The sequence below is a fragment of the Cnephaeus nilssonii genome, assembly GCF_951640355.1.
Source record: "Cnephaeus nilssonii genome assembly, chromosome: 9".
NCBI classification, from domain to species: domain Eukaryota; kingdom Metazoa; phylum Chordata; class Mammalia; order Chiroptera; family Vespertilionidae; genus Cnephaeus; species Cnephaeus nilssonii.
Window position 1 is genome coordinate 22749558 of NC_137080.1, and position 25753 is coordinate 22775310.

The 25753-nt window shown below is 38.7% G+C and overlaps 1 protein-coding gene across 1 annotated transcript in view; it reads right to left on the reverse strand.

Annotated features, from left to right (window-relative positions):
* Nucleotides 1-25753, reverse strand: part of LOC307105254 (uncharacterized protein) — a 98506-nt gene that overhangs the window by 41382 nt on the left and 31371 nt on the right. Inside the window, exon 2 of the mRNA XM_079780921.1 lies at nt 23675-23890. Within this exon, the coding sequence (XP_079637047.1) occupies nt 23675-23890 (216 nt within the window). The remainder of the gene's footprint in view (nt 1-23674; nt 23891-25753) is intronic.

Sequence of the window (25753 nt, forward strand, 5' to 3'; positions counted from 1 at the left end):
GCCAGGGGTCGTGGGGACCAAGTGGACAGGCTGGATCCACCTACTCCAGTGGCAGATCCAGCCTCATTGCTCCCCAGCCTCTGGCATGTCTGGGCCTGTTAGCCCCTCCATGAAGCTGGATGTTACTTTCAGGGGACACACAAGTGGGCGGGGAGTTGACTCTGGGTCTTCTGGTGCAGGGGGACTTGATGCTGTGTCCCACTTTGTGCTGGCCCAGACTCTGACAGCAGGGAGGAGGAAGTCCCACCCCCACCGATTCAGCCAGAATCACCCATTGGTCAGACAGATCTCAGTGGCCTGACAGCCATCTGACAGCAGGGAGGAGGAAGTCCCACCCTTAGAGAATTGACCGTTGGTCAGATAGCTCCCTGCCACCTGACAGCCAGGACTCGCATTCACCTGACAGCAGGGAGGTGGGACTATGTCTAAACATCTACTATTGAAACAAGGTAGCTCTGCAGCCGAAAGAAGCCGTCGTTATCGACAGAAAATGTCTGAAGACCAACGTGCTTCTGATCTTAAAAGAAGGCGGCAACTGCGACAGAATGTATCTGAAGAGCAGCTATTGGCAAAACGTCACTCTGAAGCTGAAAGAAGCCGGCGTCATCGACAAAAAATGTCTAAAGATCAACGTGCCTCTGAACTTGAAAGAAGGCGGCAGTGTAGACAGAATATGTGCAAAGAACAGTCATTAACAAGTACTGCCAATACTGGTAGGATCTGCCTTCTCATAAAAAATGGAGTACATGAGGATGCAATTCTAGAACATAGTTGTGGTGCAATGACTATTAGATGCCAATTTTGCCTATCACTAAATTTCTCTGATGAAAAACCATCTGATGGAAAATTTACTCGATGTTGTAGCAAAGGTAAAGTCTGTCCAAATGACATAGATTTTCCAGAATACCCAGCATATTTAAAAAGATTAATGACAAACGAAGATTCTGACAGTAAAAATTTCATGGAAAATATTCGTTCCATAAATAGTTCTTTTGCTTTTGCTTCCATGGGTGCAAATATTGCATCGCCATCAGGGTATGGGCCATACTGTTTTAGAATACACGGACAAGTTTATCACCGTACTGGAACTTTACATCCTTCAGATGGTGTTTCTCGGAAGTTTGCTCAACTCTATATTTTGGATACAGCCGAAGCTACCAGTAAACGATTAGCAATGCCAGAAAACCAGGACTGCTCAGAAAGACTCATGATCAACATCAATAACCTCATGCATGAAATAAATGAATTAACAAAATCGTACAAGATGCTACATAAGGTAGAAAAGGAAGCCCAATCTGAAGCAGCAGCAAAAGGTATAGCTCCCACAGAGGTAACTATGGCGATTAAATATGATCGTAACAGTGACCCAGGTAGATATAAGTCTCCCCGTGTAACCGAGGTTGCTGTCATATTCAGAAACCAAGATGGAGAACCTCCTTTTGAAAGGGACTTGCTCATCTATCTAATAATAGTCTATCTAATAATAGAGTAATATGCAAATCATCACTCCGCTACACTCACAAGCCACGCCCACCAGCCACGCCCCAGCCACGCCCACCATCTAATCTGAGTGAGTATGCAATTAAACTGAAAACATGGCGGCAGCCCCGCCCCCCAGCCTCTCCAGGTCTCTGGGAGTTGGAGAAGTCAGGCGGCAGCGCCTGAGGCTGGCTGCAGCCACAGAGACCAAGAAGCCGCCTGCCCCATGATCCCAGGCTGCAGCCAGCCTCAGAAGCCTCAGGTCCGCCTGCCCAACGTCCTGGGGAGACGGAGAAACTGGGCCCCAGCGCCTGAGGCTGGCTGCAGCCACGGAGACCAAGAAGCCGCCTGCCCCATGATCCCAGGCTGCAGCCAGCCTCAGAAGCCTCAGGTCCGCCCTCCCCACGTCCTGGGGGAGACAAGAAACCGGGTGCCAGCACCTGAGGGTGGATGCGATCTGGGAGACGAAGAAGCTGCTTGCCCTATGATCCCAGGCTACAGCCAGCTGGAGAAGCTGCCCACCCCATGTCCACCCACCCCACGTCCTGGGGGAGATGGAGAAACCGGGCCCCAGTACCTGAGGCTGGCTGCAGCCCGGGAGATGGAGAAGCCGCTCACCCTGCGGTCCTGGGCACCAGTAACTGCAGCTGGCTGTGGCTTGGGAGACAGAGAAGCCGCCCACCCTGCAGTCCAGGTGCCAGCACCTGCAGCTGGCTACAGCATGGTAGATGGAGAATCCGCCCACCCTGCAGTCCTGGGCACCAGTACCTGTGGCTGGCTGTGGCCTGGGAGACAGAGAAGCCGCCCACCCTGCGGGCCTGGGCACCAGTACCTGCGGCTGGCTGTGGCCTGGGAGACAAAGAAGCCGCCCACCCTGCGGTCCTGGGCACCAGCACTTGCAGCTGCAGCACAGGCGAAGCCCCCTGTCCACCATCCCCTGAGGCTGCAGCCAGCCTGGGCGCCTATGGCTGACCAGAGGGAAGGAAGCCCGGATCCTGGGTGCCTGTGGTCAGCTGGAGGAGGGAATCCTGGGTACCAGGTGTGGGCCGAGGCAGAGGTAGTTAGGGGCAATCAAGCCAGCAGGGGAGCAGTTAGGGACAATCAGGCTGGTAGGCAGAAGCAGTTAGGGGCAATCAGGCAGGCAGGTGAGCGGTTAGGAGCCAGCAGTTCTGAATTGTGAGAGGGATGTCCAACTGCTGGTAATCCCATGAGGGGTCCCAGATTGGAGAGGGTGCAGGCCAGGCTGAGGGACACATTCCCCGCTGCCCCCCCCCCCCCCGTGCACGAATTTCGTGCACCGGGCCTCTAGTAAAGGAATAAAAAAAAAGACAATAAAGGAATTACTTAAAATAAAATTCATTATAAAAAACATTTAGACAAGTATTGACAGGAAGGAAGTAGAAAAATAGGTATTTTAAATAAAAAACAAAATCAAGTTTTAAACTACAAACTATGTAGGTATTTCTAATCAACTCATCTTTCCAAACACAGCATTAGGAAACAACTTTGAAACAGGGAGAGTTTAGGTCAGCCTCCACTTGGAGGCCCTATGCTCAGTGTTAGCACAGGGCCACACATGTGTGCGGCTCCTCAGTCAGTCTTATCTGATTATTCCATTAGCCTCCAACTTTTCTGTATACATTTTAATGTATAGTGAAAGGGTCATAGTACTGGCAGGTTTGTCCCAAAATAGATTGTGAGTTAGAAAGATTCCAGGAACTAGAGTTTAATAGTGAAGTAGTTTTAAAAAATTACATATGACTCAGTTCCAACACATTTTACATACTATTGGGTACTTTCACTTCCTATAATTGCTTCTATTGCTTTATCCTTAAAGTTTTTTGTTTCTATCAATAGCCCTAGATAAGTGACTTGAAATAGTCATTAACAAATGACTACTTGGGGCCAGCAACTCAAATATCTGAAATACCCTTATTCCAAGTATTGAATGTTAGATTTTTAGATAATTATATTAATTGCAGAATAAAATGGTTCTCTACCAGTAGAGTTCCAATTCTCCCCTTTTCAAAAATCAGGAGGCTATTAACTCCCAAGTGCTAATGGGACTGAGTTAGAAGCCACTGCTGCTATTTTCAGCTTCCCTACACTCTCCACCAACATTACAGCTGAACAACAAAGCACTCACAGCAAGCATCCAACACTGTTATTAGTTTATTTATAAATAACTTCACTGTTGAGTGAATTCATTCCACTGGTGGAATTCATTTTCATTGGCCTTATTTTCATAAAATAAACTCAATTTCATTTATATATACTTTTTGTTAGGTGTTTTTCAAGTTTTGTTTTCTACTAGCTTTTTTTGTTTTTTGTTTTTGTTCTATTGCATAGTCTGACTCCACTGAAATAGCTTGCCACCAAAATATTCTCCTCTCTCAAGCAAAGGTATACTGAAGGGAGTAAATGAGTTATGTGTTTGTAATTCCAGAGGATCTAAATGAGAATAAACTTGCCATTGAGAATAATACACTGTAAAATATTCACATAATTCACAACATTTTATACAAATAAAAGTGTGAATAAAAATCTCACTCTCCACTATGATGGCTCCCTCAGTTTATGTGACTTTATAATTTTTTAAGAGTAGGATTTTTCTGGAGTCCAGAAATTTTTTAAAAAGTGCTTATCTGTATCTCTGGGAAAGGACTGCTTTCCAGCTGGAAAGATAATCTTTCTTCCATTCTCCCACCTTTTGCATAGAAAAGTAAATAACCGACTTCCTGCCTAAGCACACCTGGATTGTTTCTCATGAGAGTGAGAAATGGGTTGATTTATGAATTAGGATAGTGACCGACTGTAGGTCTTAGAGAATCATGGACTGTAGACGGGGGAAGGATCTTGGAAATCCGGTTTAACTTCTTCATACATGACAAAAGTTAGATTAAAAGAAAACAAACAAACCCTGCTTCTCATAAGCCTATTAGCATCAGAAGTGAGGTAAGTCCCTTTTCAGCATTAATTACACTAACTGCTATATAAAGTAGGGGGATTCTGGCAACTAACTTCCCACATGGCAGAAATCCAGAACAGACCTGAGACCAAAGAAGTAGGGTTGGAAGTCAAATGCACTGACCTAAAAACTTGTTTGTTTTTAATTAGGACTTCAGAATATTAATATTTTCACTTGATTCCCAAAGTCGTTTTTTAAAAAAATTCCCTCAAAACTTTCATGCATCAAAAGATGGTCCTGGTATACTAGCATGGAAATAATTAGTACTTTTAATTAGTACAACTGGGAAATAAGGCAGACAGGCCTTAATAAGGGTCTCCAAATCTGGAGCACATTAAAGTAAAAACATTTTTTTTTCTAATATCAAAGCACATCCTACTGACGAACACACAAAATGAGTTATTTTGCAAAATGGAAACAGTATAATTGGATTCAGAACAAGTTCAATGTATTAAGAAAGGAGACGCCTTGGAACTCTGGGACCTGGGAATTGGACTGTCTTAGATGTTCCCCAATACATTTCTAGAACCCACAAGTCAGGCGGAATGTTTTTAACTACTTAATCTCTAAGTACCTTTAAATACTGCATAATGCCTATTTTGCGGTTCAGAAATTAAAATGGAAAATTAGCAAATATATTAGAAGCAAGCCAAACAACATATCTGAGTACCATCTCACAGCTGAACACATACTTGGCAAGAAGAGAGCTGCAGTCACATTACCCCAGATCGACAGTAGCAGACACATCTGGAATCTTAATGATCCCAGGAGCTTTAGGGCCTTTGGGGGACAACCATCTGGTGCAAAGGAAATCTGGACAAAGCGTCCCACCCAACAGAAAGGACCTCATTGTGCTGCTATGAAAAGCAGTCGGCCCTACTTCCCTCTGATAACACACAAGTTCCTCAACTAATGAGTGATCAAGAGAAATATATGCGTACAGAGTGTTCACTAACAGACTTGAATCTACAACCTGGCAGAGAAGAAATAGTCAGGAATATATTCTTGAAATAAATTCCTGTTTAAAAGGACATAGGCAAGTTCTATGACTTTTACCTAATCTTCCAGCAATTTCTGTTTATAGGCTCCTCCAGGCCGCAGTTTTTTATTTGTAAAATGAAGGGGTGAGCCTATATAAATTTTGTGGCCCCTTCTAATCCTAATATCCCACAAGTTTGGGATTTTACAGAATATATGCTGGGCACCAAGAGAAAGGACTACTGAGGAACAAGGGATTTGAAGCTGCTTCTGGGAGATCATGTTTAATGGATGGCATCAGATCATTGGAGAGGAAAGCTGTGCTCAAAGATGACCTCTCAAATGATTATAAATGAGTTTTATAATCCTGCCAGCAAATTAAGTGGGCGTCGTCTTTGCTCTAGGCTATTTGCAAACTATTCAGAGTTTGTGGGGTCTGCTGCACATTAAACACGCTGCAGGAACTGCCAGTGGATGAAGAGAGGACTTACAGCTTCAACAGATAATAGTGGCATCTTACATGCTGAAGAGCAGGAATACAAGGATAATGACTGGAGGGCATGATGAAGGAGAAGGGCAGACGGTGGCTGTGAGTGAGATCAAAGGGCAGAAAACTTTAGTCAAGAACTAACTGCAAAGTTTAAAATCTTGGAGAAAGAGAAGTTTACAATAATTAGAAGACCCAACAAATGACGGTGCCCTGTAAGTTGATGATAAAGTGAAGCTAGAGAGATATGGAGGAGCTAAAGAGTTCGAATAACTATAAAGTAGGGAAAGATATTTTGGATCATTTAAATATGGCTCTGAATCTTGGTTCTACCACTTAATGTCCTGTATATCCTTGGACTCACTAAACACTGTTTTCTTCATCAGCAAATTGGAAGCAAGGATATCTCTTTCTTACAGTGGTTGTGGAGATTAAAGAGATAATGCATGTCAAGCATTAAAGATACTTATTGGTGCACAGCAGACATTACACATGATATCATTACTACTACAATTATTGTTAGTGTTAGCTGAATTATGAATGTAAATATTGAATTTGCCCATAATGATTGCTTGTGAAAGAATAGAAAGGAAAATTATAGCATCAGGTGCCAGTGATTAAAAGGTAGGAAGAAGTGTCTTGAATGGAGGTTGGTAGATGATAATAAAAGCTGTAGTATTTTCAGGTCCTCTGTCCACTTTTTGATTGGTTTGTTTGTTTGTTTGGTGTTGAGTTTTATGAGTTCTTTATATATTTGGAACTTAACCTTTGTCAGAACTACTGTTTGCAAATGTCATCTCCTATCTGGTTAGCTGCCTCTTTGTTTTGTTGTCAGTTTCTCTTGCTGTGCAGAAACTTTTTTTAGTTTGAAAGGATAAAATAGGACCGTTTGCAGCAACATGGATAGACCTCGAGAACATTTTGCTAAGTGAAATAAGTCAGAAAAAGCTAAGAACTATATGACTTTACTCATATGTGCGATATAAAACTGAAACTCATGAACACAAACAGCAGTGTGGTTATTGGCAGAGGGAAGGGGGTGGAGAGAGAAGGGAGTCCTAATATTTGGTGACAGAAGATTTGACTTTGGGTGGTGGGTACATCATGCAATATATAGATCTTGTAACACAGAAACCCACACCTGAAACCTATATGTTCATGTTGACCAATGATATCATATTAAATTTAATAACAAAAGAAATAAAACATAAAATTTAAAAAAAGGCTGTGGTTGAGTAAAAGTGGTGAAGTTCTCAAAGGCTAAGTTAGAGAGTACCTGCCAAGCTCTTGGCCTCCAGCCATTTCTGCTTGAGCGTGTGGCAGAAGATGTCACACTAGTAGAAACCCGAATATCAACGAAGGCAGCACTTTCCTGGAGATGTTCTTTTAAAAGAGCTTTTTGGTCCAATGTATCTGGGAACCAGCTCAGGCTCTGTCTTCTTGGGGATTCACAGAGCACATTACCCAAGTGAAGGCTCTGAGAAGTCTAAATAACCTGGCATTTTCAAAGCATACTTGGCCAACAAGCTCTATTTAATATATGGCACATGTTATGATCTTGTATAACAAAGTGAGAGGGCAGAGGGAGGGTTTTGAGGAAAATTTAATGACTTAATGGTTTACTGACAGAAGTCCCAGAGGGTGTTGTATAAAGGGGAAGCAAGGGAATTAATGGTGTTGCTGAGTGAGAAAAAGGATAGACCCAAAGATGAGTGGGATTAAAACTGTGAGAGGGATGGAAGGAGCTGAAGTGATTGCCATGGGAATGGTACTGAGGAATCAGAATTGAAGAAGAAGAGCAGTTTGAGGAACATGGTGGCTGTGGGATGCACTGTTGGTCCAGATGTCTGTCCATTTTAATCAGTGTTGAAATAGAACTTTGAAAGAAGAAAGAGTGAGGGAGATAGGTGGTTTGGGCCACCAGGGAAGCTATTTTGACCAATGTCACCATGAGAAATGTATCCAATGTTGCTTTATAACTCTTCAAACATTTAGAAACTTTTAAAATCTTCAAAACATGAATATGTTCTTGAGTGGGAACTGGGTTATACAGTGACAGTCTGAATGGGTATTTGAACTAGTGATTAAAAAACCTTAAAAAGATTCTCATGCTTCTAAATAAAACACTTAAAAGTGTTGTCATTGATAGGTTTCCCTATTTAGCTTTTGCCTTCTGGTATAGAAAATACAGAATTATGGATTAACGTGAATAATAGAGAATATTATGCTAGCTTCAATGTACTAATGATTGTTTTATTTCTAAATTACCTGAATGGAGGCATATTAAAAGTAAACTATACAAGTATAACTGAAATAATTCATTATATATAAAGTTATAGCTTTGTTATTTTTATTGTAATTTACAGTTTTAAAAGTAAAATCTTCAAAGAAATTAAATTGCTAGTGATTTTCTGATCTATATATTATCTTGCCTACATTCAGAAAGCTCAAGATGCTGGTCATTCATACAAAAATAATTGTTATTTATATTTTTAAAACTCTATTGCATTTTTATCTTTATAGATGAAGGATAATCAAGTATTGATGAGATTAAAGTTTAAAATAATAAAATGGACTTTGAGAAAACTCTGAACAACAATAAAAATTCTAGGAGTATGGCTTTAGATCCCCATAGTTTAGTCTTCTAGTCAGTAATTATCTCCCAGAATTAAAGATAGGAGATTATATAGAGAATCTGTCCTTCTAGAGGGCAGGGGGGCATGTGGCATGTGTGTGGATGTGGGGAGTGCAGGGATGGGGCAAAATGCCAATGGAATTTTAAAAAATCTTACCTAATAAAAGAGAAACATGCAAATTAACCATCACTCCGCTACACCCACAGCCAATCAGAGTGAGTATGCAAATTATCCCAACAAAGATGGAGGTTGATTTGCATATGCAGGCTGGGAGGGGCAGGACGCCTGCTATGAGGGGGAGGGGGGCAGCGGAGGGAGCTACAGGAGCGGTGCTCCGGACAGAAGCAAGGACTTGCCAGCTCCCGGGCAGCTGGGAGTGAAGCCAGGGGAAGGAAGGCCTATTCTTGCATGAATATCGTGCAACGGTCCTCTAGTATATATATATTTATTGATTTCAGAGGAAAGGGAGAGGGAGAGAGAGATAGAAACATCAATGATGAGAGAGAATCATTGATTGGCTGCCTCCTGTACGCCCCACATTGAGGATCGAGCCCACAACCCAGGCATGCGCCCTTGAAATCGAATCTGGGACCCTTCAGTCCATAGGCTGATGCTCTATCCACGGAGCCAAACCAGCTAGGGCCCAATGGAATTCTTTTTTGGCAAGAATATTCTAGGTCACAGTGAGGGTTGGGTAAATAATCTGTGTGGTTTTGTCAATAGTAGATATTCCAAAAAGATCTAACCTTTAGAATTAGGGATGAGAATCTTAAAAATTTTGCCCTAGAGCCTTCCTTCCAATTTTCCCACTGGTTTAGCTTGGGAGATTCAGAAATGAGACATAACAACTGAGACTAGAAACAAGTTGACAAATACCTTGACTAGTAAAAAGCTCACTTGTCCTGCAAGGTATACTGTCACAAACTCATTTAATAATGTACTTGCTTTGCAATCTCTAGTTCCTCTGCTGAACAGAGACACAGAACATAGGCTTATGATTAATGTGTTGTATCCGATGGACTCAAATTACAAGGCAAAGAGAAGTAGTAGACTGGCTACATTACACACGGTTCAGAATCACCATATAATTTTCATTGTGTAGGCCTCTTTGATTTCTTTTAGGCTTGGGTTTGAGGGCAGATGGAAGCAGAGACAAATGAAGTAAATGTCCATACACTCTCTTGTTTGAACCTCACAACAACCCTTTTAATTTGTATTATTATCAGTTTTATAGATGAGGAAACTCATGGATATAGCTGGTAAGTGTCAGAGCTGTGCTTCAAACTGAGAGCTGACACAAAAGCCATGCTTGATACATTGTGGGCCAGATATCACTATTGGTTTTTAGCAAGTAGCGTGCTCAGAGACAAGATGGGCTGACCAGAGTGTTCTGGAGGTCTTGTTCTTACTGCCCCTTCGTAGCCCAGTGCTCAAACTCGCCCTCATCCCCTATCCTTCCTCTCTTCCTCATATAGTCACCCATGACAGGATAAATTATTAACTGTTTTGAGATATTTTTGAACTGTAAAGTAGAGGAAGGGGAAGTAAGTAATGTGTTCCAGAGCAGAGGGGAAAATCCCTCTTTTGATGAAACATCCGTTGTGGTAATTTCGAAGCTTGGATTTCCCCAACATGAGGTTAGGGTAGCATGCTGTAGCTAGTCACATGGCCTCAGTTCAAAGTCACATCTGCTGTGGCCTTCTGTAAAATTTACCTGTCTATGGTCCACACAAAGCCACAAACATAAAACCCCAAATGTCATTCATTTCTGAGATACTCAACAGAAAGAAATAGCACTGCTTTTATGAATTAAGTGCATGTATGTGCCATGAGGAGGAAATGAACCCTACTAGCTTAAATTTGCACATCCTCTCAATAATTGCAGTGGCTAAGGTTAATAATATGGGCATTTGTGTCTGGATATGAGTGTAACCTGACTGATTGGGAAAGCAGGTGCTAGATTGATGCACCATGCCTGCGACCCATGAGTCACGTCCCTGATTTGCAAGCTGTCTTTGCCATGAAAATGAAAGCCAGAGCCAACTCTGTGTCATACAATTTATGCCATTCACTGAAATTATAGATAATTTCAGCCTGTGCATTTGCAAAATAGCCTATGCCATTTTTGCTTTAAACATCTTTTGTACTTGGTAGTTCTGACTGGCCTAAATAAATATTATCACCCACAATAAGCATTACCAATCCATTATGAGACCTTGTTAAAGTACATACAGCCTTTAGACTTAATCCATGAAATAAAGCCTACGACTTCTGCTTGTGTCTTGATAAACAGTTGAGTTCTTGCAGCTGCTATGATTTCAATTATGAAGAAAATTGGAACTTTTGATTCTTTGGTGGCTAAAAAATCACTTAAGAAAAACACTTCTTCAAATTCTGTTATTACTTTTCTTCGTATGTATGGCAAAGCATGAGTCTGATTAGCATAGTTGATTAGAGCATTGTGCTAAAATGCTAAGGCTTCTTGTTCAAGTCCAGGGAAGGTCAGTTAGATTAACCCTCCAAGTCTATTGAAAACTCGTTCTGTTAGTCTTCCATGAGATTGGTCAAGAGAGTATAAACAGAGAAGTAAAAATTCAGTCTTTAATGCTAAGAAATACACTTAGCATGCATGGTCAGTAATGTCACCTTCCCATACAAAGACTCATGACAGCCATGTAGAGGCATGTAAGAAACACCTGCTCTCCTCCACTTTCACAGCTGTGTGCTTACTCATATACTCAATCCTAGCAGGGAGAACTCCCTGGCTCTGACTCAGGTGGGCATTGCCCCTCTGAGACACTTAGCCTGTAATCACTTTTGTATCCCACCCAAAGTGTTTCTTCCCTCTTCCCCTTGTTCTCATCTCCCTCCCAACCACTACCTTCTTTAAAGCTCTTCAATTCTTCTACATTTTAATTTTAACCTTTCTCTTCACTCATAAATGATGATGAACTTGGCAAATGACACAGTTTACTTATGGTTTCAGACTTCTCTTTTGAATAACGTTTTTCCCCCATCTCAGTAACGCGAGCTCTTCAGTTAATGTTACCCTTTCTGAAATTTAGAATCCTTGTTTCTCTTTGCAAAACAAGAATTAAGCTTATTGCATTAAATCTGAAGCATATTCATTTATTAACAGAGTCAGAGCCATAAACCAAAAGCCAAAGCCATAAATCTCCAATGGAAGAATTTCTGGAACTTGGCCCTTTCCTATCCATTCCTTATGCCTAATGATAACACTGTTGTGACCAAAACATTTCAATGGATCTTTGTTTCCTGAGGACAGCATATAAATTACTTAAATGCCTTGCATAAACCTTAATGATCTGAACACTGGTTCCTCAATTTGGCATTGCTTTCCTTCCTTCAAATTTACTGTCACTTCAGTCTTCAGACTTTTGATTATTTGTCCCATCTGTCTGGGCCTCTCTTCCCCACCTTTCCCTACTTCACTAATTTACTCATCCTTCACTTAAAAAAAATACTATTTTTTTTTATTGTTGACAGTATTACAGATGTCTTCCATTTTCTCCCTTTTTGCCCCTCTCTACCCCCTCCCCCAGGCCTTTCCCATACTATTGTCTGTGTCCATATATGCATATATGTTCTTTGGTTAATCTCTTCTTGCCCTCCCTTCCCCCATTGAGACCTGTTATTCTGTTCCATGCATCCATAACTCTGGCCCTATTATGTTTGTCAGTTTCACCCTTCACATCTTAGTTTAGTTTCTCTATTCTGCCGAAGCCTTCATTAACCCCAAAATATGGACCCCTCTTAAGTGTAGTTATAGTTTCCCCTGTGGTAGCATGTATCAAGTATCATAATTGCCTGGTTCCTTATCAGTATTTCCTGTCTCTTGGAAGTACTGAATGGGATACCTACAGCCATAGAAACTAGCTGAGAGAACAAACCCAGGCTCCATGGTGGGCTGGGAAGGGATTTGGCAATCTGATGCCCCATCACCATTTTGTATAGGTGGTTACTACCTGGAAGGTCTGCCTTCATGCTGATATCAGATTGTTTTAAAAATATCTCAGTGTTGCTGATACATGAAATTCTTTTTTTTTCTTTTCTTTTTATAGTACCACCAAGTTAATGCACTAAACATTTTCTAACTACAAAGACTCATAACCCCTTCATCCTGTGTTACATAACAAGGGAGTCACCTGTCTGCTTCTTATCTAACTTGGCCAGAGGTGTTGAATTCTTGCATTCCTCCTTTCCCCCCACTCCCACCCCCCGTAGAAATCTAGGTGAATCTTTTGAAATGGTCATTTTATTTTATTTTTTAAAACTATACATATTTCTTTAAAAATTTATTTTGGATTTATTGATTTGAGAGAGAGAGAGAGAGAGAGAGAGAGAGAGAGAGAGATATTGATTTAAGTGAAATGGTCATTTTAAGATAAATTCAACAGGAAAACAACCTACCAGGGTAAAAGGGAAGAGGGAATTGAGAATAGAATTGTGTGTTTATAGTTAACAAGACTGATGGACATAGGAAAAATAAAACAAAATTATAGATAGCAAGCTGTGGAGTTTGGCTTGACTTCAAAGAGAGTTTTCATATATATATATATATATATATATATATATATATATATATATATATATATATATATATATTACCAATGTCTGCTGTTCAGGGTCAACAAGAAGAGTTTAAGCCTCTGATGAAATGACAGCTGAGTCACATGGTATTGGTGGACTTTTGCTGGCCATGATGAGTCTCTCAAGAGATAATGTTTGAGCTTTGTTAGAATCTTGCCTAGAACTAAATTGATTGATTTACTAGCTCACAAGGACAAGGGGATCTAACATCAGTGACAAGTGGAAATAGAATGATTTATTTATCCTGAACACCATGGACAAATGTGTATCTTGGCACATTTAGGTGTTTTCCCAAGGTGCTCTCTGTAAGCAGAATGAACAAGAAGCAATTTACTCCATGTGACTAGGAGATATCAAAGTGATAGTAATCATTTTTACTCCTTTTTCTTAAGAGAATTTTATAAGAAGAGTCTTTTCAGGCCCCCAAAAGCAAATTTTAGAATTAAGTTATACTGTTTTAAGAAATAATCATAAATATTTTTCTGAAATTCTTTATGTTTTTGTTTACTGTGTTCTTTAGAGAGTAGTTTACACCATAGGGATGCTACTTAATAGAATAAATTCTATCATTTCAATAAGCAATCCAAGGAAATACATATAATTGTAAACTTTGAGAAAACGAGAAATAATGCCCAAAAGTCAAATGACATACAATTAAACTTCATTTTATTCCTTAAATTCTGTTCTTGCTTGTAAATTTTTAGTAGTTTGTAAAAATTCTTCTTTTAAAAATTTCAAAGTCTCAAAACTACTAAGAAGGGATATTTTAGTGGAAAATAGCCATATGGTTTCTGGGAAACACTATACTAAAAGGAATAAGTTTAATTAGAAGCAGGAAAGATTTGGTTACATACAACAAGAGCCAACACAATATGCTCCAACCCAAGGGTAAGTGTAACCAAGGGTTAGAGATTTCCAGGAGAGGACAGGGAGCAACTTTCTTGGAATATTTTATGTCCTAAATAGCCTGGATGGAGTCCCTTATCTCCTTCTACAGTCATCACCTGGGAAAGAGGCATATGGTGGGATATAACTCATAGGAGAGCTTAGGTAATAAAAAATGAAGCAAACTATGAGTGCAGACACAAACTTGTTTTACCCTAAAGTCCTGACGCCAAAATTTAATCTTTGTGATTTGAATCATGTCTTTAAAGACAGCAGAAGTGTTTGCCAAGATGTGGATAAAGCAATCCTTTGGTTAGTGCCTACAGGGGAGAGAGTGACTTGGAGTCCATGCTCCCCCCTCCTGTGCCCTGCATCCTGGCAGAGCTCCCCTCCTGATTCTAGGCCCTTTCTTTCCTCTGGAGGAGAAGGCAGCATTGAATCAGAGAGAGGGGCCCTCCTGGCACTATGAGGCCTGGAAACAGACGGGAAACATGGAAATACTCCTGGAAGAGGAGCCAGCTTCCTGGTTATCAAGCTGTCTGGCCAGATCAAATGTGCATGTGGCACAGACAGAAAGCCATAACCACCCAGGACCTGGCATTCTTTCACATGCAACCTTTCTTTTGGCAATAGGACCTTTTTTGGGAAAGAGAGTGTGCTGATTTCAGCTTTAAGCTAACATTGACATTCCCTCTCTAACAGTACAGAAAGCAGACCTGGTTCATTTTTGAGTGTGTAATAACCAAGAACTCTGATTAGGAAAAAAAAAATCTGCCACAGATAGGATTAAAAGAAAATTTAAATCTACATTGAAAGAATTCATTTAAATTGACAAAATAAATGCAAAATTCCAACAGATAAAGAGGCAAGAATAGAATGAAACAATTCCCATTAGAAATTACAAGTAGCAAATTAAAAAATGGATAAATTTCTAAACATTTTTGGTAATCAAAGAAATGCATATCTCATCATTTAATTAAACTCACAAAAAACATTCCCCAACCTTCAAAGGATGAAGTGCTAGTGCAGTAGATTTATTTAGATAATGCTGGTGGTATTTTTTATTGAGTTGACTCTAAATTAGTCTCAAAAATATTTTGGCAAAGTCCATAATTATCTTTAAACTGTACTCCACTACTGGGAATTTATACTAAGGTTCAATTTATCCTGAGGTTATTCAAATTGAGAGAGAAAAATCACTTGCAGACTTATCAAAAAGAGAAAAAAATAATAAAATGAAAATGCTAACAGTAGGTATGTGGTTGCATAAAATGATATCAATTTAATGCAATGTCAACCATAATGATAATTAAATATATGTTACAACATACAAATGTTTCCAATAAATGTTAAGTGAAAAAAAGGTAGCTTCAATATCATATATATATACACTATGACAATAATCATGTATAAAAGAAGTGAATGTAGGGAAAAGCAAAAAGGCTCCAAAAAAATAAAACCAGTTGGTATGGAAAGAAAACAAAATTGTTTTTAAACATCTCAATACAGTAATGCCATTATAATAATTCCACCTCTTAGCCAAGAAGAATTGCTTGAATTGAAAGTTATTTAGGACATTTCAAATCACTATAGAATAAAGGAAAACATATTGAAAACTGCAAGGAGAAACCAGAAAAGTTTCCTCTACTTTATATACCCCTACCTGAAACAAACATCTTTTTAAATGCTGCCTTTCGAGGGAAAAGAATTCTAAGTTTTTCTGGGTAAAACTATCTTTTTTTTTCCTTCTAATTCTGCCTCAGTATTAGAATGATAATATTCAGATAAATAATGGAAAGAGTAATTATAGGGATTTTCACTATCCTAAAAGGGCAACTTACTAAGTCATTTTAATATTTCCTAAGACATATTTTCCAGATAGTATTATTGTTATTATTACTAGAGACCCAGTGCACGAAATTCATGAACTAGGGGGTGGGAGGGCCCCTCAGCCTGGCCTGTGCCCTCTCACAGTCTGGGAGCCCTACAATCGGTTGCCCCAAAGAGGTAGGCCCCGGCCACTCGCCGCAGCGCTGCCACTGGGTAGCCTGGGCCTCCCTCTGCAGGGCTATCATGGGGCAATGGCCAGGCCCCGATCATTTGCATCGCACCCGCCTTGGCTGGCCTGGCACCAGGGGGTGTCATAGTGTGGTCGTCCGGAAGGTTGTCAGACAGTCTGCTGTTCGGTCATTTGGTTGATCTGCATATTACGCTTTTATTATTATAGATTATTATTAGTAGTATTGTAATTAAGAAAGCTGGGACATGTAGTGAATGATTTGCTTAAGGCTGATTTACTTGCTTTAAGTCTTTTCAGATTTTAGTACTCTTAGGTGTATTTGCCAAACTAATAATATTTCAAATGCTACTTATAGTTATTATTTTTAAGAGCTTTCACATGATCTCTCTCCTTTGATCCCCATCCTCTCTCATCAGCCAAGTGAGATGGGCAGCATTGTGCTACTCGACACAATATGCAGGTGAGCCCCAGGAGATCAAGTAACAAGTGTAAGGTCACATGACCCACCAGTGCTGACCTGGGTGCAGAACCCAGTCTTTGTCCTGGGTAGCATGTCCTCCCCTCCATCACATTCTAAGTATGCAGAACAAAAGAAAAGGGCATTTTCTTAGTAGTCTAATCTTTCATTTTAGTAGTCTAATCTTTCTTTTTAGTAGTCTAATCTTTCATTTTATGCAGTGAGTGCTTCCTCAATGATTACATGACTTAAAATTTAGTGCAGAATAAGGACGATTGTGGGTGATAAGCTTAGAAATCAGCAGACATCCCCCAGAGACCCTAATACATCATGTCAAGAGCAGAAAATGGGGAAGAGGGCTATTTGAAGCAATATTATTTTATTCCCTGTAGCCTTTTTCTTTTTTAAAAAAACCAACAAAACATTTTCACTATGTAAATGGAAAGAAACCAGAAATCTATAAAGCCTGATTTAAGTATATATTTTACAGCCTCTTCTTAAGAAAGATCAGATAAACTCAAGGCAATATGAAAGTAAGTCAGTATGGAAACTATTCCTCAGCTGACCATTTCACCACGAGCTTCCTGGGCTTCAAAGGCACAGCTCAATTTTGAGATGAAATCAAAGGTCACGGCACACCTCCATGGACTGTGGGAGCTAACGGATGGAGGTGTGGCATCTGAAACACAACAAGCGATGGGAGGCACACTCCCTCCCAGAATGGTGTGAAGTCATTCAGTTAAAAGAGCCTTCTATTATTGTCTTTGGTGATTTGTTGAAGAGGAAGGAAAGGAAGCAACCTTATATTTAATCATGTCAAAGACGGCATGTTAATCTTGCTATTAGTAGGAACATGGTAATAACTTCTCCAAGTGTGACGGCTCCTTCCAGAGGCCCAGCTTCACTAAGCCTTAAAAAAAAGCACACGCTACCCTGGCTTCAGCCGTTGGCTGCTGACTCAGCACCTTTTGAGCTGTCTTGAATTGAAAGACAGAGCAGTCTGAGGAAATCCTCACTCAGCCAAATCTATTCCATATGAGAGGGCCATCTTAATGAAAATCAGGCGTGCCTCTGGAATGCATAAGATTTACAGCCAGCATGGGCTGCAGAGTTCCCTCACTCTCTCCTTTTCATGTTAAGAAAAAATTTGCATGAAGAAAATTTCAATTTGAGCTAACAAAGGCAAAGAGAAAAATAGGACACATAATTCTATAACATGTATGTAAGGCCCTGGGAGTAGATAGGAAAATAAACACATTAGTTGTTCCTTTTAAAAGATAGATTAAAATTTAAAAAAAAAATTGATTTGTAGAAAGAGAGGAAGGGAGAGGGAGAGAAAGAAACATTGATGTGAGAGTAAGATATTGATTGGCTGCCTCCTGCATGTCTTCTATGGAGGATCAAGCCCGCAACCTGGGCATGTGCCCTGACTGGGAACCTGGAACCTTTCGGTGCACGGGATCACGACCAACCAACTGAGCCACACTGGCCAGGGCAAACATGTTACATTTAATGAGTGCTGGGAGCTTAGAGAATAAATGGACACAGGGCAGGGCAAAATAATTGACAAAAAGAAGTATAAGCAAGGTGCTCTGAGAGCATAAATATTGTGTGTTTTCCATTTTCTTGTAGGAGCCTTGTGCTGTGGTGATGGAATGGTTTCATGCTGTGAAACCATCTTTATGATGGTGCCTGACTTTCTACCAATAGGATTGAGCTGTAAATACTCATTTTCTACAAGTGAGTCTACTGATGGACTTTCTCCAAACCCATAGGTAGTACATTAATATGATCTTGAAAATTTCAACCAATATAGACAAAGCTAAAGTCCTTGACTACTCTCTCCCACCTCATCACCTCTCAATGTAATGTCTTGACAATGGTAAGCACCACTTCAGTTTGATGTACATACTTCTAGATCTTTTTAGTATTTGCATTTACATACACACAAGCATTCAATACAGACATGGAGAGAGAAATATAAAGTCTTAAAAATATAACTATGATAATGCTAGATATATATTCATTCTTAACTGCTTTCCTGACTTAATATGCCTTTGGGATATGTCAGTACGTAAGGATTTCATTTTTAAAAAATATATTTTATTGATTTCAGAAAGGAAGGGAGAGGGAGAAAGAGATAGAAACATCAATGATGAGAGAGAATCATTGATCGGCTGCCTCCTGCACACCCCTTGCTGGGGATCGAGCCCACAACCTGGGCATGTGCCCTTGACTAGAATTGAACCCTGGACCCTTCAGTCCACAGGCCAACATTCTATTCAAACCAGCTAGGGCAGGATTTCATTTTTAATGATATTCCATCATATGACTATATCATAGTTAATAATTCCCTATGAGTTTATGATTTTGTTAGCCATATAGTATGAATTAGTATGAATATGCTATAATTCCATAGTATTTCATATATGAATATGCCATAATTAATAATTCCCTATGAGTTACAGTTATGTTACCCATGGATGTTACCTTTTTTTTTTTTTTTAGCATTTCCAATATTGCAATGGATATCAGTGTACCCATCCTCATTATCACATAAATAAGTACAGATAACTAGATTTGCTAAATTGCAAGGTATGAGATTTGAAAATTTTAAATAGAGGAACATTGCCAAAAAAAACTTCTTCACCAACAGTGTTTTGGCCCATACTTTTACCAATACAACCTTTGACAATCTGATGGATTAAAAACAAGTGGGATTTCATTGTTTCAATTTGCATTTTCCTGGTGGTGATGTAAGCACTTAAATTAGTTTTTAAACTCCTCTTTTATTTTCTATGTAAGTCCAGAGTTGCCAGGAAGGGTGTTCATGGATTCCAGGTGGATGGATTGTCTGGGGATGATGATTGGCCCTTATATTGTTGTTAGTTTCTAATTTTATCAAATTGTAATCAGCTAGTGTGTATGGTCTGTGTGATTTCTGTATTTTGGAATTTGATGAGATATTCTTTGTGATCTAATTCTTGGTCAGTTTTTGTAACTGTTCCATGCATGCTTAAAGTAATGTGTATTCTTTATTTATTAGAAACAAATCTCTACATAAATCATAGTTAGTCAATTGTTTTATTAAAACCCTCTACCCTTACATATTTTCACTTTTGAACTGACAATTTCTGGGAGAATTATGATAAAAATGTCCCTCTGTGATATGAATTTGCCAATTTCTCTTTGTATTTTCTATAAGCTGCTGCTTTAAAGATTTCCATGTTATGCTGTTAAGTGCATAAAGGTTTGTGAGTGTTTTATCTTCTTAGTAGATATCTTTTATCAATGTTAAATATTCGTCTTTGTTCCTTTAAAAATGTTTTGTCTTACATGGCACATTGTCTGAAATTTATATTGCTAAAACTACTTTCCTTTTTATTAGGCCTCCCAGGAACATCTTTATTTTCCAATTTCAAGGTCCTTTTGAATACTTAAGCTTGCAATGTCCCCATCTGCTGCAGCAGTTCCTTGATGTGATCATTTTGGACTGTGGTTTCCTCATCAATCTCATAATCCTATCAAAAGTCTTAATTATTACTTATCCATACAAGAGCATACTTTTTCTTCTAGCACTGTTATAAATTAAAATACGGGGTGTGTGTGTGTGTGTGTGTGTGTGTGTGTGTGTGTGTGTGTGTGGTGTATTTTCTGTCATTTAAGGCAGGAAGGAGAGATGACATTGTATGTTCAGGCTGACACTTTGATCCAATCCTATGCTTTGCCTGACAGATTTCCTTCCCCACTCCTACTCTACAACATTCCTTTCCTCCCCTTCCATCTTTGTTGATCTGGATATTGTAAGTGCTGTGAGAGATATGGTGCAGAACAGTTTGTGAATGTGTTTAGTTGGCATGCACCCATTGAAAAACTAGCTTGGTTTCCATCTCTTTATGGCCTAAATGTTGATTTCAGACTGAAATGCTACAACTTGAATTCCACTAGCATGTATTTTCAGTTTTATTTCCAGAAAGGTCTGCTTAATTCACAAATAGTCCTCTTTAGTAACAACTAGTAACATTGCAATATCACTATTCTTCTGGGTATTGTGTTGGCAATACGTGTATTCTACTTTCTCCCATGGGTGAAACACATTTAAAGGCCACTAACTAGACCATTGGCAAGGCCTGGACAAGCTAACTGCAATGTAACTCAGAGATTGTTGGCCATGAAAGGTAGCATTTAGAATGTACTATTTATAGAGTCAGGAAAAAAGATTCCACAATTACTTATAAAAGACTAGCATTTTATTTGCTTTCTTCATTATTTAAATTATTCTCACTTCATTTTCAATGTTTTATCTTGACACATCCAATACAGAGTTCATTGTCACTTAGGTTATCAAATTCAAACTGTAGGATTTCAGATTTAAAAAGTTAATTAGGTTAGGCCTATCATCTGATATTTGAAAGGTTTTGTGACTTTCCCAAGTTCATATATTGACCTTGAGGTTGAGCTGGCCCCAGATGTTGCCTGAGTCTAGCACTATTTACACATATGTTTACATTAGAAGAGATTTTAAAAATCCCATCTCATCTGCAAATTGCCAAACAAAAACAAAAACAAAAAAAAACCTCCTGGAAAAAAACTTGATGGCAGCATGAATAACATGTTTTCATAGGAGGGAACATTGAGAGGGAAGGATGAATTAATGACTTTCTTAAAATAATCCACATCAGGAGTTGTCAAGGGAACAGGTTGGCGTTCTTATTATCAGGCCTCTGCATCTAACATCTCATCACACAACTCCACTTCCTAAAAGGGGAGAGGTACATTCTCAAGGAAATATTTCATGGTTTAATCCCTACACTCACACAAAATATAGATTCATTTTCAAACTGTTGGAATAGAACTATCTTCTTGATTTGTGGTGACTTTAAGAAAAAAAAAATGTCCAGCAAAGCCAGAACCAGGTAATCCATTGTAAATTGGAGAATGATTCACCTGTTATCCCAGATAAAGTAAAAGAATGAATCACAGTGTTGCTTTAAATTCTTTCCAGCTCTTTGTTTATTGTTTCCTCTTGTGTGGAATTCCATTTATTCATTCATTTATCCCCAGCCCCTAACAAAGGGGGCATGTAGCAAGCCCTTAAGTAAACATTTAATCCTAGGCATTTCTGCTCTATATGATCTGCAGAGCCCTCTCTCTGTATCTGTCATGAATAGTTCTTTAGAATCTAAAGAGTTGGCAAACTTTTTTCAACTCTGAGAGTCTAAGAGTCTGCAAACTATTGCTGGTGGGCCAGGCACATGTTTTTGTAAATAAAAGTTTTATTAGAACACAACCAGGCCCATTCATTTGTGTATTACCTATGGCTGCTTTTCCTACAAGAACAGAGCTGAATGTAAGTGACAGAGACTGTATGGTCTGCAAAGCCTAAAATATATACTATCTGGCCCTTTACAGAAAAAGTTTGGTAAGCCTTGCCTTTAGAATCTACTTATGGCCTTTTATGGCCAACCTGGCATTAAGCCAGAGAATAGCTGAACAATAAATGCACATGACAAATGTTCATCAATCAGCGAAGTGCTCACCTAGTTGTGGAAGTCTAATTTAGTGTTACAGATTCACAGACTTAGCTAATATATAAATCAGCAAACATAGTACTAATGGTTCATATTAGTGTGGCACTTTATAGATTATGAGCTATTTCATATGCATTATCTCATTTGATCTTTCCAATAACCCTAGAAATAGACAGGCAGGTGTCACTTTTTCAGAAAAGAACAGATTCTGAGACAGTGCGTATCTCAGGGTCAAAAGACAGTGCGTATCTCAGGTGTCACTTTTTCAGAAAAGAACAGTGCGTTCTGAGACAGTGCATATCTCAGTGCGTATCTCAGATTCCAGAGTTCATGATCTTTTTTTGTTTTTTTGTTTAGCAGCTAACATGATTTATCTCTGGAAAACACCATTTTTAAAAAGGAGACAGAGCTATTAATATTTATCATCTTATGATGCACTGATTTAAAATTACATATTGGAAGATCACTTACAATTAATTCTACTTTATAATAACATGTTTTGTCTTATTAATGTGTTTTTATGTCAATAAGGTGGGAATAACATAAATTAAACATTTGATATAATAATTTAAAAAGTCAAAATAAATTTGAGACTAATTGAGTTACAAGTTAAAAATATAACTGTAAATTTTCAAAATTTTAGAACTTTTAAGTTAAGTCAGTAATCTGACCTTCTTGGATTAGCAATATTAAGACAAAAAAATTCTTGGAGTAGCAGAGTAAAATAAATTTTAGTAAAAATATGAGTATATATGAAAACATGAACATATGATGCAGTGCTTTGTTATGGGTCAAATTATTTTGAGCTAAATATTTCCATGGAAGCTACACACCTGTAGATGACTGTTATGATATATTTCTCACACCATACAAGCATTGGTCTCTGTGTGAGCAAACAACTAATGAGACTTTTTAATGGACCAAAACATTGCTGTATCAGTCTTATAATGACATAAAATAGTACCAGATACTATATGATTCCAACTATATGGCAATTGGAAAAGGCAAAACTATGAAAACAATAAAAAGAATCAGTTATTTCCAGGGGTTCTGGTGAGAGAGGGCTAAGTAGGTGGAGCACAGAGGATTTTTAGGGTAGTGAAACTATACTCTGATACTTTGATAATAGAGACATGCCATTATAAATTGGTTCAAAACCAGAGAACATACAACACTAAAAGTGAACCCTAGAGCAAACTAAAGACTTTGAGTGATGATGTAAACATAAGTGCTAACGGTTCATCAATTGTAACAAATACTCCACTCTAGTGGGGGCTGTTAATAGACGGGGAGCCTTTGCATGTATGGAAGCAGAGATGTACAGGAAATCTCCATCTTACTTTGCTGTGGACCTAAAACTGCTCTAAAAAAATACAACATATTAAAAAAAATAGTACAATGGGCTAAAAAAAAAAAAAAAAAGCTAAATTCTATATTCTCTGAAGCTGAATGTACCTTAAAAAATTTTCTTTTGGCATACTACAGCATAGATACAAACAATAACAACAACAACAACAATAACAACACCTCCTCCCCCCCCACCCCCCCACCCCCCAAAATAGCTCAAAACAAAGGCCTAGAATTCTTTTAGGAGAATGAATCCAGAGCAAAAATAAACTTACTTCACACCTGGGTTGAGTTTCCCATGAACACGACTCCTTCTCCTGAGGGAGAACGCCTCTTTGGAAAGCAGGGTCTCCTAGGCACATCTGACACAAGGAAGGCTCAAAGTCGGGCTCCCCGTGGGGGGTGTGCACCACGGAGGGGCCTGTGTACTTCAGGCTGGGACTCTGATGCTTGTCCACACTGACCATTGGACTTTTGATCCATCTTCGTACCTACAGTGTGCAAAAGAGAAGAATAAACAAAGGCACTTGACCTCCTTTGATGTTTAATTGGGCTTCAGTGGGAAATACCGTGCATGGGTATTCATGAAAGGAGAATTCAGGCTCACAACTTCTCTATCAGGCTGACCAATGACTTTCCAGGAGTGTATGTTTTTTGGCTGGTTGTTTTATCTCGCTGAGTCTGTCTCCCCATCTGTAAGACTGGGGAAACAGTGTTTTCTTCCTGGTGGTTGTGAAGATTTTATGATGTTATCAAACGCCCAAGTGTTTTGTCTGGTGCATAGTGTTCAGTAGATGATGGCTATTTTACTTTGACTCTCACTGTTATAATTAGACTGATAAAATGGGAGTTCATAAATCTCTAAGGTAGATTATAGTAGTTATTCTAACTAGAGAAAGTACTAACTGTGTAGCGTAAGATATAATTGCTGCTAAATGAGTTAACCTATATTTCATTATTGCAAAAATTTTATTATAAAAGAAGTTGCTTTTTGAGAGGTTTCATCAGTATTTCTTGCACTCTAGGGCACCATAAGCATGTTAATAAGCGTAGTCAAAGTATTTATTTGATTCATTAATAAAAGTCTAAATGAAAATCTAAAAGTTTGAGACTACAGTAGAATCTCTTTCTGTTGTTAGTATCAATTATGTTTTTGATCAATCTAAAAAGTGCTAAATTTTATTAGCGATTAAAATGTTTTTATTATTTTTATTTAGAAGGTTTTGTGCTTAATGTTTGGTAATTGTTCCTGATTAGTTGCTAACATTGTATTTTAAAAACAATCTTTTATTCTGGCTTATTTTAAATGTCTCTTTTGTCAAATAGATTTAACTTTGGGGTTACTATGAATAGAACTTTAAACAGATTTATCTTCAAACAAATTTCTATGACCTTACTGATTAAGAGTCTAGGTATATTGAAATGTAAATCTTATATTTATGGCCCACTATATATATAATATTTTTATTGATTTCAGAGAGGAAAGGAGAGGGAGAGATAGAAACTTCAATGATGAGAGAGAATCATTGATTGGCTGCCTCCTGCAAGCCTCACACTGGAACACCAGCCCGAAACCAGGGCATATGCCCTGACCAGGAATTGAACCCTGACATCCTGGTTCATAGGTCGATGCTCAACTACTGAGCCATGCTGGCTGGCCGGGACCACTATATTTTAAGTAAATCTCATACAATATCATTTTATAATTATTCATTTTAATGGAATAATGTTTACATGACTGAATCTAACCTTCATTAGGTTATAGAGTGGTTTTATCAAAAGACAGGAATTATGTACATTATATCCCACTTCAAAGTATACAAATGATCAATAAATTTAAATGATCTGTTGGATATTCGAAATCAGAGGGATTAAGAATCACATAGGGAGAGGTGGGGAGATAAGAGATCAATCAAAGGACTTGTATGCATGCATATAAGCATAACCAATGGATGCAAAACTCTGGGGGGTGAGGGCATATATGGGAGTGGGGTGGGGTGGGCAATGGTAAGATATGTACACGTATAATACCTTAATAAAAAAATTTAAAAAAAAAAAAGAATCACATAGGAATTGCCATTTTATTTGGTATCCAGCTAAGAATTCCCAAAATAGTTTATATGACCTTGAGCAAAGCTATCAACCAACCAACTGATTTGTTTTACTACAATTTTAGAGTCAGAAGAGACCCAAAGATGTTAGTAAGTTGCCCAAAGTCACACTGTAAATTATGTGGTCAAAACTACACCTCTTGGTTAAAGCAAACATTGAATTAATTTCTACTAGGGTATAATTGTCAAACTGAATGCTTTCAGATGCTGGCAGGAACAGAAAGTTCATAAAGCCCTATGACC